The sequence below is a fragment of the Suricata suricatta genome, chromosome 6, assembly GCF_006229205.1.
Source record: "Suricata suricatta isolate VVHF042 chromosome 6, meerkat_22Aug2017_6uvM2_HiC, whole genome shotgun sequence".
NCBI classification, from domain to species: Eukaryota; Metazoa; Chordata; class Mammalia; order Carnivora; family Herpestidae; genus Suricata; species Suricata suricatta.
The window spans coordinates 23,093,166-23,111,631 of NC_043705.1; the positions used below are offsets into that span (position 1 = coordinate 23,093,166).

Genomic DNA, 18,466 nt, shown 5'->3' on the forward strand with positions numbered 1-18,466 from the left:
TGGACTCCATGCTGCTTAAGATCCTCTCTCCAGTGCTCCCCAGAGAGTGTTCCCCTCTTCTCTCAAAAAAAAAAAAAAGTTCAATGCCAATCTTACTTGGCAACCTAACTGCTTCTGGTTTGGTTGGTGACACAAGTGAGAGCCTTCTCTTATAAGCTCATTTTTACTATAATGTGGTTAACTGCATTCTTATTTTGACTAAAATCATAATGAATTTAAGTATCAAAGCATTTATAGATTTTATTATTAGACTACAAAAGAGCCTTCAGAAACGAAAATGCAATAAAAATAAATTGTTGTTTAAATTTTATCAGACCATATAGTTTGCTAGTAAAGGTTCTCTTTGCCCACTCTAACACGTATCAAATATTTATCATGAATGTCACTGGCATAGTATACATGACATAATCTATAACAAAGGTTATAATTTTAAAACTATTATCTTTAATGCTTTTTTACAAGGCCCTTATTAAAAGGGCAAGTTTTTGTAAACACTCATTGCTGGGAGCAGTATTACTCTGTAATAATCTGTGTAAATCAAAGACAATGTTCTAGTTAACTGAAATCATATTTTATCAAGCGTGGGGAACTATAAACTACAATAAAATTCAATGTCTCTTACTAAAAAAGCAGATTTTCAGGACCCTAGTGAGCCTACAATCAGAATATCTGGACAAAAAGCCTGGGAATCTATACCTTAAAAAAGAAAATCTTGGGGCATCTGGCTCAGTCAGATAAGTGTCCAGCTCTTGGTTTCGGCTCAGGTCATAACCTCACCATTTCATGAATTCAAGCCTCACATCAGGCTCTGCACTTAGAATTCTCTCTCTGCCCCCCCCCACCCCCGTCCTTCTCAAAATAAATTTTAAAAAGAAAATTTAAAAAAGAAAATCTCTAGAGATCTAGATGCAGTATGAGAGTCCAATCACTCAATGCTTCAGGGTTTCTATAATCCGTATCCATGTGCTATATTCATCTTTAACTCCATAATATTGGGAAGAAAGGCAAGGTCACACAATGCATCAAACTAGCAACACGCAGTTGGTATAAGCATGACAATGGCATATAACACTACTAGGAACTTATTAAGTCATCATGCTTAAGCTGGAGGAGGAATAAAGGAGAACGGGGGATCTATACAGTACCTCCTAATATCTGGATTTTAGTAACTTCAGAGCTCTTTCATACATACTGTCATACTGACATCATATAAGGGTCACTTGCCATCCAAATAACTTAAAAGCCCAGGATTCCATTTTCATACCACTAAATATACATTCATGCAAGTTTGGATGACATAAATAAATTCACATAGATGACATTTACTTGGTACGAAATCAAACACTTACGTTATGTAAAATATAACAAGTTTAAAGAGAAGTTCCTATTAGGTACTATTTTGTTTAAGTTTGTATTGTAAAAGAAGAGTCAGATTACTTTTGAAAAATAAAAACACCCATTTCTGCATGTGTATACTTCCAATCATACTTTAATTTCATACTATAGCCAAACTGTATTACTATCTTATATTAATCTTCATTATTTCAATAAATTAAAAATATCTACAATAAATTATTCTGGTAGCCCAAAAAATCTGACTGGGATTAATAAAAGGGAGAAAATACTCCCAACTACCTATGCCCATAGTTCTCTGTACTTCTCCTAAGATTTATGAAAATGCATAAACATACTTCTTTAATTACCTGTCTCCACAGCTACAATGTAAGCTCCAGGAGGGTAAGGACCTGTTCCTATTGTATTGCCAATCCCTAGAAAGCTGCATAACACATCACAGACACTCAAAAATATTTGTGAATGAGTGAATAAATAAATGATATCAGTGATCTTACTTGGTACTTAGGACACTGGTCTTTCACATCAGAAGATGAAGTCACAGAACTATCCAGTGAGGAAGAACTGTCTCCTCCAGGTTTCAGCTGGCAGCATTTCCCAAAGACTTTCACTTGAGCATCACTACAGAGTTTCTGAAATAGAGATATTATTCCCATTCATATTTAACAGACTTCACCATAAAAAGTTTAATTACAGCATAAAACCCTGTGGAAAAAACAAATATGCAATAATTCAAAATATAGCCTTAATATTTGCATTTCACTACATTTTCTTCAGTACTCTTCTCTATTCTTTGTCTCATAACTATAATAATATTTGAGGAGTTTGTGTTGTGTTTTTCTCATAAACACTGTTAAATCCAAGGGGGTTTTCTATATTATTACGGTCTACAACAATACTCATTACAAGTGACTTAATAGACGGCAGCAGTTGTCAAGGTATTTGATCTCAAATTCCCTAAAGGCAGGCCTTTTGTTTATGTGAGTTAGATCTATCAAGATTTTCCCATATAAGATACTAAAACTGAGAAATTTTAAAATATTAATTCCCTTAAATTAACTCATTATAAGTTAACATCAGTAACATATTTTTAAGAAAAAAAACACGTCTATGGAGAGATTTAGGGATGAAAGGAGAAATACAAATGAAGTTTTTATATCTAAATGTATGTGTGTGTTTACATATATTAAACAAACATGTTTTTAATTTTCATATGAGAATGTATTCATGTACTAAACGGTTAAATTTTTTGTTTTGTTTTTTGCTTTTTTAAAAATTTAAATCCATGGTAGTTTATAGTGTAATAATAATGATTTCAGGAATAGAATTTAGTGATTCATCACATACATATAACACCCAGGGCTCATCCCAACAAGTGCCCTCCTCAATAACTATCGCCCATTTAACCAACCCCCCTAAATCCCCTCCAGCAACCCTGTTTGTTCTCTGTATTTAAGTCTCTTATGGTTTGTTTCCCTCTCTGAACAGTTAAATTTTTAATTACAGCTAAGTTTAGAACAACAAGGCTGTACAGTGGTACAGTACGAAAGCATAATGTATTCCTATTCCTTTTTTTTCATTCTCTTTTCTCTCACTCATAGATTCTAGAGTTTTCACTGCTCACAACAACCAAAGGTGCAATCTACCAAGGAGTTTGACACTAAAAATACTTTGGTGTGTTATCACAGTTACCAGTAGGTACACTCTTCCATGTAACAGACCTCACATAGGTTTTCAGATTAAGCAATCTGACTGAAATCACAGTTTTTGAAGATCAAATGTATTACAGTTGCCATCATCACCAACGGCATTAACACCTGGTAATTTAAAAATCATCTCTAACCAAAGATGTAGAGAGACAGCATGATAAACTAAAATCAATAAGGGCTTTCAAACTAACAAGACTTGAATTTAAATCCTGGCTCCTTAGCAAGTTACCTGACTTCGCCAAGCTTACCTATTTAATGGAAAGAAAAACCCTTCCTAGTGGGTAGGGTATTTGTGACACTTGTGTGTGTGTGACTACGTACTTATATAAATAAATATATAAAGTGCTCTATACAGCATGTAGAACTAGTATATGCTTACTGGTTTTCAGCTATAAATACTATTAGAAAAAAGTTAACTTATAGTAAGAAGCTAAAACAATTGAATACCTACTTTGGAGTCAGGAACTTCAATAGATATTTCCATTTATATTATTTCATTTAGACACTTACTGAAATATTGATATTTTTAGTACTGATATTCTTGGCCACATCTTAATAACGTTTTACTTAATGATCACCATCAAAATGCTAGGTCTTTAAAAATATTTTCTGTAATACTCAGGGTGGTAGATACAAGAACCTGTTTAATGCATAGGAAGCATGAAGCCCACAGAGTTTACGTAACTTCATCAAAGTTACAAGAACTAGTAAGTATACTTAAAGGCAAACCCAGGTGGTTTTACATAAAAGATACTCAACATTACTAGTGATTGGGGATATGTAAATTAAAACCACAATAAGGTATCGCGTCATGTCTATCATAATGGCCATAATCAATAAGTCGAAAGAGAACAAACATTGGCTTGGACCGGGAAAAAAGGGAATCTTTGTGTACTGTTGCTAAGACTACAATCTGGTTCAGCCACTATGAAAAACAGCATGGAGGATCCTCAAAAAATTAAAAATAGAACTACATTACAACACAACAATTCCACTTCTGGGACTGTATATCCAAAAAAAATGAAAACACTAACTCAAAAATATATCTGCACCCTATGTTCACAGCAGCATTATTTACAATAGTTAAGACATGGAAAGAACCTAAGTTTCCACTGACAGATGAATGGATAAAGAAGCTGTAATATATACATAAACTGTATTATTCAGCCATAAAAAATGAGGAAATCCTACAATTTGTGAAAACATAGATGGATCCTGAAAGCATTAGGCTAAGTGAAATGTCAGACAAAGAAAAACAAATACTGTTCAGACTTGTAGTCACCAGAAGAAGAGGGTCTGGGGAAGCAGAGTTAAAGAAGGTGGTCAAAAGGTACCAATTTCCAGTAGTAAGATAAGAAGTACTAGGGATGTCAAATCATGGAAAGAGTCTAAATGTCCATCAACTGATGAATGGATCAAGAAGATTTGGTTTATCAATACAATGGAGCACTACATGGCAATGAGAAAGAATGAAATCTGGTCATTCGTGGCAACATGGATGGAACTCGAGGGTGACATACTAAGTGAAATAAATCAGGTGGAGAAGGACAGATACTATATGTTTTCACTCATAGGTCTAACAGGAGAAACCTAACAGAGAACCATGGGGAGGGGAAAGGGGGAAAAAAGTTAGGGAGAAGGAGGGAGGCAAATCATGAGAGACTGCTGAATACTGAAAAGGAACTGAGGGCTGAAGGGGGAAGGGGGAGGGGAGTGATGGTCATGGAGGAGGGCACTTGTGGGGATGAGCACTGGGTGTTTTATGGAAACCAACTTGACAATGAACTATAAAAAAAAGTACTTGGGATGTAATAATGTACAACAAAATAATAGATAACATCATTTCATAAGACTATAGGAAAGTTGTTAAGAGAGTAAATTCTAATAGTTCTCATCATAAATAGAAATTTTTTTCCTTTTTTCTTTCTTTTCTTTTTATTCTGTCTATATGAGAAGATAAATGTTAGCTGAACCTATGCTGGTAACCATTTCACAGTATATGTAAAACAAACCATCAGACTGTATATCTTAAACTTATGGAATGATATATATCAATTATTTCTCAATAAAACTCAATTTGAATACTATGTGTACCAAAAACTAAGAAACAACTGAATGAAACAGTCCTTTTCCTCATGGAACTAACAATCTAATGAGAGAAAGGGACATTTAACAAATAATTAGACAACTATGTATATATAATGAAATCTATATTTCAAATATGTTCTATTATGTTACCAATAGCTAACTCATTGTACTTACTATCTGCTCAAGTACTATTCCATTTTACATATGTTTATTCTTTTACTCCTTCTAACAACTCTAGGAAATATTAATATCTCCATATTAAAATGAAGGGGTTAAGGATCAATGATACTTAAGAGAACTGCCCAAGAGAGGACTTAACCAATTCTAGGGAGATAAGAAAATGACATTTAAGCCAGTGACAGCCCTTCAAGCTGGTTTCTATGGCCCTCTGACATGTTCCCATCATTTTTTTAAGATTTTGGCACAAGTTCCAGGCTTATTTTTTAACTTCCCTGCTCCGGTCCAAGGACCAGCCATTTCCCTAAAGAGTACTAGTTCCTTCTGGTGGAGAAGGGAATTTAGACATTAAGATCTAGATACTAGGTATGCCCACATATTGGGGTCTCATTGCTCTTCTCTCTCAGTGCTCTAACAGAGCTAAGGAGTACACATACGTATCTTAACATACCCATAAACAGGTTTACATCTACATTTATTTTATTTGTATATATCTGGGTGGGGACACATATATTAAAACATAAAGTCACACCAATAAATCCAATTCCAATCTAACACTATAAGGTTCTTCTAGTTTTCTCCTTATTTATAATTCCCTTTTCTCACATTCAGAAAAACATGTCTTCCATTACCCTTCATATGTATTTATTTTATCAACCCGCTTATATGAAACCAGTCTTTCATTTCTTACTCCCTCATCTGCATGGACATTTTCTTTTCCTCAGGCTCAGCCAGTGAATATGGATGCCTTCAACATCCCACTTGGCACTGACACTCTGTATCAGGCAGCACCTATGGAGATGCCCTCCTCAACTTACTTGGGTTCTAATACTCTGCTCCAGACCACCATGCTTCCACCACCTGACATCAGAGTTCAGCCCTGCCCAATGGTTTTAGGATTAAATTTTTCACAAAGGCGAAATGGGTGGGAGGAAGAAAGGCAAGAGGGATTAAAATTATTAACCTTGACACATAACTGTATTATATGTTCCAGATTCTATATCACAACTGATATTCAAATAAATAACCAGCATTTACATGGTATTTTCAGTTTACAAGTCTTTCACATAAACTTTCAATTTTTTTCTTGATCTGTCCTTCTTTGTTTCTTGTTACAGTCTTTGTTTTAACATGAAGATTACAATCAAGAACAAAAAACAATTGTCAATATTTATGTGCCCAATATAGAAGCACCCAAATACAGAAAGCAACTAATAACAGCCATAAAGGAAGAAATGCATAGAAATACAGTATAAGTAAGGGGCTTTACCACCCTATTTACATCAGCAGATAGATCAGACAGATCTGTCAACCAGATAGAAAATCAGCAAGAAAACAGTGGCTTTGAATGATACATTGAACCAGAGAGATCCAACAGATATATCCATATAGTCATATATATTATATAATATTTCATCATTAAATGGAAGAATACACATGCTTTTCAAGTGCACACAGAACATTCTCCAGAATAGATCGAATATTAGGGTACAGAACAAGTCTGAACAAATTCAAAAATTTCAAAGTCATTCCAAACATCTTTTCTGACCACAACACATTGAAACTAGAAATCAACCACAAGAAAAAGTCTGGAAAAAACACAATACATGGAAGTTAAGTAACATGCTACTGAACAATGCATGGGTCAACTGAGAAATCAAAAAGGAAATGAAGGGGCGCCTGGGTGACTCAGTCAGTTAAGTATCTGACTCTTGATTTCAGTTTAGGTCATGATCTCATGGTCATGAAATGAAGCCCTGCATTGGGCTCCACACTGGGCTGGGGAGTGGAACTTGCTTAGGATTCTCTCCCTCCCTCTTGCTTTGCGCCTCCCTCTCACTGGAGACAAATGAAAACGAAAGCACAATGGTTGAAACCTTTGGAATACAACAAAAGAGGTTCAGCAATACAGGCACAGAGGTACAGTAATACAGGCCTACCTCAAGAAGCAAGAAAAATGTCAAATAAACAATCTAATCTTGCATCTAAAGAAGCTAGGAAAAGGAGTCGGGCGGGGGGGGGGACCAAATCCAGTAGAAGAAAGGATATAATAAAGATTATAGAAGAAATAAACAAAATAAAAACTAAAGAGCAATAGAACACATCAGTGAAACCAGGAGCTGCTTCTTTGAACGCTGGCCAGACTAATCAAAAATGAAAAAATTCCTATATACAACATGAAGAATTAGAAAATTTGCACAGACCAACACCAGCAACGAAACTTTATTAGTAATCAGAAAACTCCTCACAAACAAAAGTTCAGGACCACATGGCTTCACAGGTGAATTTTATTAAACATTTAAAAAGGAGTTAATACCTATTCTCCTCAAACTATTATGAAATATAGAAGAGGAAAGAAAGTTTCCAAAGTCATCCTATGAGGCCAGCATCACCCTAATACCAAAACCAGATAAAGACACCAATAAAAAAGAGAACTACAGGCCAATATTTCTGATGAACACAGAGGCAAAAATTGTCAATAAAATAGTAGCAAACCAAATCCAACAATACATTTAAAAAATCATTTACCACAATCAAGTGGGATTTATTCCTGGGTTGCAAAGGTGGTTCAATATTCACAAATCTAACAACGTATCATTTCAATAGATACTACAAAGCATGGGACAAAGCACACTATTCATGCATGACAAAAATTTCCAACAAAGGAGATTTAAAGGAAACACAATAAAAGCCATATATGAAAAATTGACAACTAATGTCATACTCAGTGGTGAAAAACTGTGAGCTTTTCCCCTAAGATCAGCAACAAGATAAGGATATCCACTCTCACCACTTTTATTAACATAGCATTGGAAATCCCAGCCACAGCAATGAGACAACAAAACGAAAATAAAAGGGGTCAAAATTGGTAAGAAAGAAGTAAAACTTTCACTAACTGCAGTAAAACTTTTCACTAATTTCACTAATTATACTATATATAGAAAACCCTAAAGACTTCACCAAAAAACTACTAGAACTGATAAAATACCAGTAAAGTTGCAGGATACAGAATCAATATACAGAAATCCATTGCATTTGTATACACTAATAATGAAGCAGCCAAAAGAGAAACAATACCATTTATAATCGAATTTACAAATGCACCAAAGATAATAAAACACCAAGTAATAAATATCACCAAGGAGATAAAAGACCTGTTCTCTGAAAACTGTTAACACAATGATTAAAGAAGACAACACATACAAATGGAAAGGTATTCCATGGTCATGTATTGTAAGAACAAATACTGTTAAAATATCCTTACTACACAAAGTAATCTACAGGTTTAATGCACTTTCCATCAAAATACCAAAAGCACTTTTCACAGAATTACAACACATAATCCTACAATTCATATGGAACTGCAAAAGATTCTGAATATCCAAAGCAATCTTGGAAAAGAAAAACAAAACTAGAGGTATCATAATCCTAGATTTTAACATACGCTACAAAGCCATAGTAATTAAAATATTAAGGTATTGTCATAAAAATAAAAAACACAAAGATGAATGAAACATAATAGAGAGCCCAGAAATAAACTTTCAATGATATAGTAATTTAATCTTCAACAAAAGAGGAAAGAACATGCAAGGGAAAAAAAACACTCTTCAACAAATGGTGCTGGGAAAATTGGACAACTATAAGCAAAAGAATGAAACTGAACCACGTTCTTACATATTGCACAAAAATAAACTCAAAAGGGATTAAAGACCTACGTGTGACACAGAAAGCCATAAAAATCCTAGAAGAGTGCACAGGCAGCAATTTTTCTGACATCAGCCATAGAAACATTTTCCTATCACAAAGAAGAAAAAAAGCAAAAATAAACTATTAGGACTATATTAAAAATATTTTTGCACAGCAAAGGAAAAAATTAACAAAAATTTTTAAAAGCCTACACTACAGAATGGGAGGAGTAAAGGGCTACTTTCCAAAATATAAAAAAAAAAAAACTTCCACAACTCAACACCACAAAAACAAATAATCCAATTAAAAATGAGTATAAGACAGGAACAGACATTTCTCCAAAGAAAACATACAAATAGCCAAAAGACACATGAAAAGGTGTTCCACATCACTACTCATTAGAGAAATGCAAATCAAAAGCATAATGAAATATCTCTTACACTTGTCAGAATGGCTAAAATTAAAAATACAAGAAACAACAAAAGTTAATGAAGATACAGAAAATGGGAACTCCTCGTGCACTGTTTGTGGGAATGCCAACTGGTGAAACCACTGTGGAAAAACTGGTATGGAGGTTCCTCCAAAACTTAAAAATACAACTACCATATGATTCAGTAACTCCACTACTAGCTATTTAACCAAAAAACACAAATTCAAAAAGATAAATGCATCCCTATGTTTATTGCAGCATTATTTACAATAGTCAAATTATGGAAACAGGCCAAGTGTCCATCAATGGATAAATGGATAGAGAAGACGTAAGGGATATATACACACTAGGAAATATTCAGTCATAAAAAAGAATGAAATCTTGCCATTTGCAATAACATGGATGGATCTAGAGAGTACAATGCTATGTGAAATAAGTCAGTCAGAGAAAAACAAACAATATAAGATTTCATTCAAATGTGGAATTTAAGAAACAAATGAACAAAGAAAAAACCTCTTAAACTATAAAGAACTGATGATTATCAGATAGGAGATCAGGAATTAGTGAAATAAATGAAGGGGATTAAAAGTACATTTATCATGATGAGTGCTCAGTAGTGTACAGAACTGCTGAATAACTGTTTTATACACTTGAAACTAACACAACACTGTATGTTAATTATACTGCAATTAAAAAAATTTTTTTAAATCTCTGGGGATGGAGCCTCAGAATCTGTATTGTTAACAAGTGCCCCAGGCCACTGCCATGTACAGACAACCACTGGATAGGACCATCAATAGGATTTCTTCCAACTCTAAAAATGTGTTCATTCTCATGACCTCAGTTTTAGTTACCTCTATTTTTCTGTGAACAGAATTGAATTTAAAAAAGAAAGGCACCATTTGCCTGGTGCCTATGTTTGAGGTGTTACATACATTGTCTAATTTTTCTGTACAATAATCCTTTGAGGTAGGTATTATCCTCAACAAAGTATGCATAGATTCCAAGCCGGAACTCTGTGCAAACTTCCAGGTACAGGATGAATAAGTTCTGAGGATGTAATGTACAGCTTGGTGACTATAGTGAACAGTACAAAAGATGCCAAAAGAGTAGAGTTTAAAGTTCTCATCACGAACATACACAAAACTTGTGTGACATGATGGATGTGATAACTAACTTTACTTTGGCAATCTCTTTTCCATATATACATACATAAAATAACTATTTTGTAAACCTTAAACTTACACAATGTTCTATCTCTACTGTATTTCAATAAAGCTGGGGGCGGGGAAGCTGGGACTATGATTTCAAAGTCAGTGTTTTTTCCTGCACAGTATCACGCTACAGTAAAAAAGTATGAAAGAGCTTCTTATAAATGATAAGCTCTTGTGCAGTAGCTTATCTTCATACAATAGATTACTATTTTAGGGACTGTTTCTTCATCCTCTTTGGATCACTGAGTTTCTCCTACTATGAACATTAATTACTTGATGTCATGATGATAATATAAAAATAATAAGCTTCATCTTAATTACTCCTTGTCTTATATTTCTTACCTACTTGAAATATACTCTTCTTGAGATGCCTGGGTGGGTCAGTCAATTAAGCAGCTCACTCTTGATTTCAGCTCAGGTCATAATCTCACAGTTGGTGAAACTGAACCACATCAAGTACTGTGCCAGCAACACAGAACCTGTTTGGGACTCTCTCTCCCTTCCATCTGCCCCTCCCTCAATAAATTAAAAAATAATAATAATAAATAAATATACAAAATGAACTCTTCTTATATTTTATACATTTTAAGGCAATTTAAACCCTTTGTGTGTGGCAGGGAATAAATCAGATGTAAATAAAACAACAAACAAAAGAAGCAAAAAGCGGCACAATATTAGTAGACACTGCAAGATTAATTTCCATGGAGACTGTACCACTTTATTCATTCACTTTAACAGCAAAATATCATGATTAAACATCTGAGTTTTTGCCACTCTAAAAGAAAAGAACTAAAATCACAGTACAGTTTCATTTTGTTTCCTCTATTAGAAATGAGAATATAAATCCCATTAAATGTATAATGGTTATCAAATGTATGATCCTTTTACTTTCCTGTATTTTAAGTCAAAATAGAAAAGCCTTCGTTTCACAAAAATATATAAACTAATGTTTTCTTGGGTAATGCTGTAGTTTTTCTTTTTTACATTATTATGTCTAATATACTTGAAGTATAAATCCAAATTTATCTTTAAATAGTTATGTGACTCAGTACCATTTATAATCTTTATTGATTTAGAATGATGTCTTCAACATATACTAAACTCCTGCATGTATATGGATCTATTTGCATTCCTTTATCTTACTTTGTTAATCTTTTTGCCTATTTGTGTGCCAATTACACAGTTTTAATTAGTGAAACATAAAGTATTTTTGCAAATCTGGTATAGCTAGCTCATCCTTACTGTCCTTTTTGAGTTTTCCAACCAGTTACTTCTTATGTTTTTCCATTTGAACTTCAGATTCCTCTACCAAGTCCCACACAAGACCCTCCACCAAAAACAATAAGGGTGGCATTTTTTATTGGGATTGCATTATTTTACAAAGCAACTTAGAGAGAATGGACAACTTTAGGACAGTGAGTATAACCCACAAATATCCTTCGTTATCATCTAAATGAAACCTTTAAGTATATATGGAGCTTACTGATTTCTGTACATCATCTTTTATATAGCCCCAATAACCTGAAATCCAATGTTTCAAACTGGGTATCATAATTAAGATTCAACTATTAGCACTTATATAATGCTTCAAAGTGTACAAAACTCTCACACATTGTAATTTGTATTCACCTTTCCAAACTTATGTGCATTTGATATACAATTTTATACTTGTATATAATGGATAAAAGCTAAAGCATGTAAATGACCATATTAATTTTACTGAGAACTCATGAAATAGAATTATATTATCATTAAAACAAAAATAATGTCCAAAATAAGGAGAGTATCGTGGAATCAAACCACAAAGGACCCAACTGGCTATATCAGTACAAAGAAACAACATCACAATGATTTTTACATTTCAGCTATAAAATGAATAAAGTCTGAGGTCTGAATGTAAAAAATAAAAATAATTCTTTTATAATTCTTTTATGAACAAGGTAAGTTACTTTATTAAAGTCACTGAATATATTCACTGTAATCTTTACAGCTCAAGTCATTTTTTATAAAATATAATAAAGCTGAACTATACATGTTCTGAGAATCTATATAGAAATCAATATAATTTTATTTTAACATTATAAGACAACATTTCAGCATGCAAATTTCTAACACAGAATCAAAGTATTCATGTAATTTATGAGTCACAGAATTAAAAAGCTAAAACACACAGTTTCCTCATTTCTCTATCAAACCCATTAAATATATTCTAAAGAGATAGTATTTTCTTTGCATGGAAAGGATAATCTGTTTATCCTTTTAAGATGCTGTCACGCTCTTCATAGAAAATTCCTTGGTTCAACCAAATCCAGCTATGAATCAGTATGCCGTTGTAAAAATTTATATGCATTTCCCCCTCCCATCCCAAATTTAAAATACTCAATAAAGTGAATAAAGTGAACCATCTTTACAAAGAAAACTTTCTGTCATGTGTCTTATTTAAAGGGATTTCAATAGGTATTTTTACAGTGCTCATTTATTTGGAGAGAGAGAGACTGAGTGTATGCAGGCAGTGTGAGAGGGAGAAGGGCAGAGGGAGGAGGAGAGAGAATCCTAAACAGGCTCCACTTCCAGTGCAAATCCCAATGCAGGGCCTGATCTCACAACTGTGAGATCATGACCTATACCAAAACCAAATTGGAAAATACTGTTGACCTAAGCTGTTTCCAAATTGGAAAATGTTCATTTCTTTTTGGTAAAGGAAACACAGTAAAGTAATTTCGTATGAATCACATTATAAAACTTAATTCTCCATTTATAATTTATGATATTACTTTCTCAATTTTAAGACCATACTTTCAGGGTGCCTGGGTGGCTCAGTCAGTTGACCGTCCGGCTTCAGCTCAGGTCATGATCTTATGGTTCATGCGTTCAAGCCCTGCATCGGGCTCTATGCTGACGGCTCCGAGCCTGGAGCCTGCTTCAGATTCTGTCTCCCTCTCTCTCTGACCCTCCCCTGCTCATGCTGTCTCTCTCTCTCAAAAATAAATTAAAAAAAGAAAACATTAAAAAAAATAAGAGCACGTTCTTAATAAAATTTTGGGTAAAATACAAGTCCGAATTAATATTTATAATTCTTACTTTCTCTGGCAGACTGTTTTAAACTAAGAAAGAGGAAGGATAGGAGAAATGACTTCCAGATTTTTCATATGAAAATAGAATGTTGCTCTACAAAGACAAGGTTTAATGACTTACCTTTATTCAGAAAACTGCTAATGTCTAAACTATCTCATCATTATATATGGATTCAAAATACTGTGTAAGAAGTAAAAAAAATTATCATTTACTCACACAGTCCTTCTTTGCTTATATAGAACTCACATGATTTATGTTCCAAAGGTACAGTAATAGTAAAGTAGATTTTTAAAAATCACTTAAAGATTCAAACAGCTTGCAATTTGGAGGAAACAATGAGTAGTCTGATGTCATTCACAGTGTTCAAAAGGAACATATGAAATTTTTCATCAAAGTATTTACAGGATTTTGATGATAAACTTCCTAACTGTAACTAAAATTGATCAAATCATGTCCTGAGTACTTCTTACAACATGTGTGGTAGTTTGCGTTTAGGAAACTAAGGTAAATAACAGATGAAGTTTTTACTTTGTCTTTTTTCCCATCTAATAATAAATGCACATAAAGATATAGCTACAATATAGAAGCCTATGAACAAATTATGAATAAAGAATTATGAGAATTTTGGTATAGGAAAAAAGGAATATACCTAGAACAATCAGAAAGGAGTCAAAGTTCTAATAAAATGAATTCTGAAAGTGGAAGTCAAAGTTCTAACAAAAAATGAACTCTGAAAGTGGACAAATCTTCATCTAGGGAGATGGCACATAGGATGAGGACATACAAAACAAGAAGAGACTGAAGATATTCAAGGCTGTTTAATTTCTAGTCACCAATGAATCTAGAGAAAAGTTTGGGTTTAAGTTTTTTGGCTTTTTATTTTTGAGAGAAAGATAGACTGCAATACAAGGGTGCATGAAAGAGTGTGGAGAGGAGCAGTGGGAGAAAAAGAATCTTAAGCAGGCTCTACACCCAGCACACAGTACAACTCAAGGTTTGCTCTTAGGACTGTGAGATCATGACCTGAGCAGAAATCAAGAATTGGATGCTTAGTTGACTGAGCCACCCAGGTGCCTAGACAACAGTTTTTTTAAACTTTTTTAAAAATTTATTTTGAGAGGGAGAATGTGTGCATACATGAACACGAGACACAAAGAGAGCGGAAGAGAGAGAATCCCAAGCAGGTTCGCGCTGTCAGTATAGTGTCCAAGGTGGGGCTCAGCCTCATGAACTGTGAGATCATGACCTAAGCTGAAATCAAGAGTCAAATGCTTAATCTACTGAGTCACATAGGCACACGAAGAACAGTCTGTTTTTTTCCTAAATTAGTAGGCTTACAGGAAAATTTCGGGAGAATGAGTGGATGGTATGAGATTAGAGCCAGAAGACAGATTAATACCAAGACATAGAGAGACAGAGAAAAGACCAAGAGACGTGAAGAAGACTAAGAAGAGACATTAAGGAAAGACCAGGAGACAGAAAGGACAGATAGCCTGACAGTGAGGTGGAGAAACTGAGAGACAGCAACAGATGCTAAGAATGAAGAGTGAGAAGAACACACACAGAAAAAGAAAAAGAAAAAGAAGGAGAGAGACATGAAGGAGAAAGTAAAAGGATAATCATTTTTGGTGTTGTGTAAAGAGGCTTTGTGAATGTCTGCAAAGTAAAGAAATTAACTGTGAAACACATCAGCAAGAGAGAAGGCTAACCAAGAAAGCATCATTCCAGAAAAGGTGAAGAGGAAGGGTTCAAGTAACAGCAGGAGTCAAGACTCACAAGGCTGCATAAGATAAAAGTAATAATGCTGAAAAAAAACCCAAAATGAGTAAGAATTAAGATAATAAATGAGAGGTCATATGCTGCAATTCAATGGAACACTATCAAGCAAAGAAAAACCTCAATAAATATTTCCTTAAAAAAATCAAAGTAATATTTATCAGTTAGCAATCTGTCAGCCTCTGTCTAGTTCTGCTGAACTTTCAGTGGTCTAAATACATGCTTATCACATTTGCAGCCTTGGATTTCAACCGCCACCGTAACCATCTACAATCCTGTCACTATGAAGCTATCTCCTCACTCAACTATTCAAACCAAACTGTTGGATTCACCAAACACTTCCTTCTCCTTCATTCTCCACATCAGCCATTCCTCTAATAGCAGCAAGTGATTTTTTTCACTATATCTTTTAAACTGAGATATAATTGACATACAACATTTTATTGGTTTCTGGTATACATTATGATTTGGTATTTTTACATACTGCAAAATGACCTCTACAATAAATCTAGTTAACATCCATCAATATACAGAGTTACCAATTTTTTTCTTGGGATGAGAACTTTGACTCCTTTAATAACTTCAAATATATAATATTTTTAAAAGATAATCACCATTCTGGACATTATATCCCCATGACTTATATTGTAACTGGGAGTTTGAAACTTTTGACCCCTTTCACCCATTTTGTCCATCTCTCACCTTCTCCCTCTGGCAACCACTTCCTGTTATCTCTATTTATGACTTTAATCTTTTTTTGGATTCCACATATAAGCAAGATAATAAAGTATTTATCTTTCTCTGACTTATTTTTTACAATAACACCCTCAAAGTCTATCCATGTTGTCACAAATGGTAAAAGTACTTTCTGTTTTATGGCTGAGTAATATTCTACTGTATATTTTATAATTTTCTTTATTCATTCATCCACTGATGTAAACTTTGCTTGCTTTCATGTCTTGGCTAATGTACATAATGCTGCAATAAGCATGGGGGTGCATTTATCTTTTTGAGGTGTTTTCATTGGGTAGATATGAACATAAGAAAGTGGAAGGGCTAGTTAATGTGGTAGTTCTATTTGTAATATTTTAAGGATCCCCTACTGTTTTCCATAGTGGCTGCACCGATTTACATTCCCATATACAGTGCACAAGAGTTCCTTTTTCTCTACACCATCAACAACACTTGTTATTTCTCATATTTAAAAAATTTTTTTAATCTTTATTTATTCTTGAGAGAGAGAGAGAAGAGAGAACGAGCAGGGCATGGGCAGAGAGAGAGGGCGACAGAGAATCCAAAGCAGGCTCCAGGCTTTAGCACAGAGTCTGATACAGGGCTCAAACTCACAAACTGCAAGTTCATGACCTGAGTCAAAGTCGGAAATTTAACCAATTGAACCATCCAGGTGTCCGTCCCTCTTGTCTTTTTAATAGTAGCCATTCTGAACAGCTGTAAGATGATATATCTCATTATGGTTTTCATTTGCATTTCCCTGATGATTACTGATGTTGAGCACCTTTCCCTGCACTACTGGCCATTTGTATGTCCTCTTTGGAAAAAGTTTCTATACAAATTTGTCCGTTTCTTATTTGAACTGGCTTTTTTGTTTTGTTTTGGTTTGGTTTTTTGCTACTGAGTTCTTTATATTTTTTGAATATTAACCCCTTATTGGATGTATGACTTGTAAATATTTTCTCCCATCAGTAGTCACTGCCCATGTTTTCTTTTAGGAGTTTTGTGCTTCCAGGTCATATGTTCAAGTCTTTAATACATTTGGAGTCAGTTTTTGTGTAGTATTAGATAGTGGTCTAGTTTCACTCTTTTGTATGTGACTGTACAGTTTCCCCAATATTTACTGAAGAGGCTGTCTTCTCTCCACTGTATATTCTTGGTTCCTGTACCATAGAGTCATTGATCATATATGCATGTGTTTATTTCTGGGCTCTCTACCAAAATGATTTTTTATGATGTTAACAAGATCCTGGTAGTGGCTTCCTTCTCCATTTATGACATAATCTAAACTTCTAACCCAGAGACTGATACGGCCCTAAATATACTGGCTCCTGCTCTCTGTCTCTCTCCAGTTTAATCTCTAGCTACTTTACATACTACTTACTAGCAATTCAGACTGACATTCTTTTAGTTTCTTCAATTCACCAAGGTTCTAAGTCACTTTGTAGACTCCACTTGCAAGTCCTTCTACCAGGAATATTCATCCCCTACTCTACGCCTTTGGTTTCTTCAGATGTCAGCTTGAATTTCACTTCCTCAGCGAGACCTTTCTTAGTATCCCTACATCCAAACTGAGGAAAACTGGGTTCCATCCTATGGAATTTCATAAGCATTCTGTGTGTTTCATTCACAGCACTTAATCACAAGTTCGTATTACTTATTTGTGTACTTATTTGTTCAATGTCTACTTCCCCTAAAAGAATAACTTTTTGTAGGCACCAAGGACCAGAGACTGCTAAATCTCCAAGTGCCTAGTACTTATAAATACCTACTTATTTGCACAAATAAACAATATTTAAGAACATTCCACAATGCTCTTTTCTAATCAGACTGAAAAAAGTTTCCAAAGAATGGTTAATAAATCTAAACAAAGCACCATCTCCAGAAAACTGAGAAATGTGTTGGTAATTAGAAGGGACACTATAAAACCTGGCAATCAAATTAACTCAAAACTTAGGCAAGTTCCTATTATATGCCACTGTGCTGGATGCTGAAGATGCAGTTATAAATAAAATAGACTATGGCAATATATCAAATATTTTTAACAACATAAATATAAACTCCTAAGTCTCAAAAATACTGTTTGCTTTAACAGACAATTCTACTGGTAGGAAAAGCTTTCCCAAAGAATTTTGTTTCCAGCTGTTTACCAAATTGTTAGTGAAAATTATTAATTTAGAGGAAGGGAGAAAACACTATTTCAGACTTCAATTTCCAGATTAAGA

General features: G+C 34.1%; 1 protein-coding gene across 3 annotated transcripts in view; it reads right to left on the reverse strand.

Annotated features, from left to right (window-relative positions):
* The window catches only part of FNIP1 (folliculin interacting protein 1), a 143,887-nt gene that overhangs the window by 64,173 nt on the left and 61,248 nt on the right, over positions 1-18,466 (reverse strand). For all 3 annotated transcript variants that reach the window (XM_029941866.1, XM_029941864.1, XM_029941863.1), the window contains exon 3: positions 1,851-1,985. In XM_029941866.1, the coding sequence (XP_029797726.1) occupies positions 1,851-1,985 (135 nt within the window). The remainder of the gene's footprint in view (positions 1-1,850; positions 1,986-18,466) is intronic.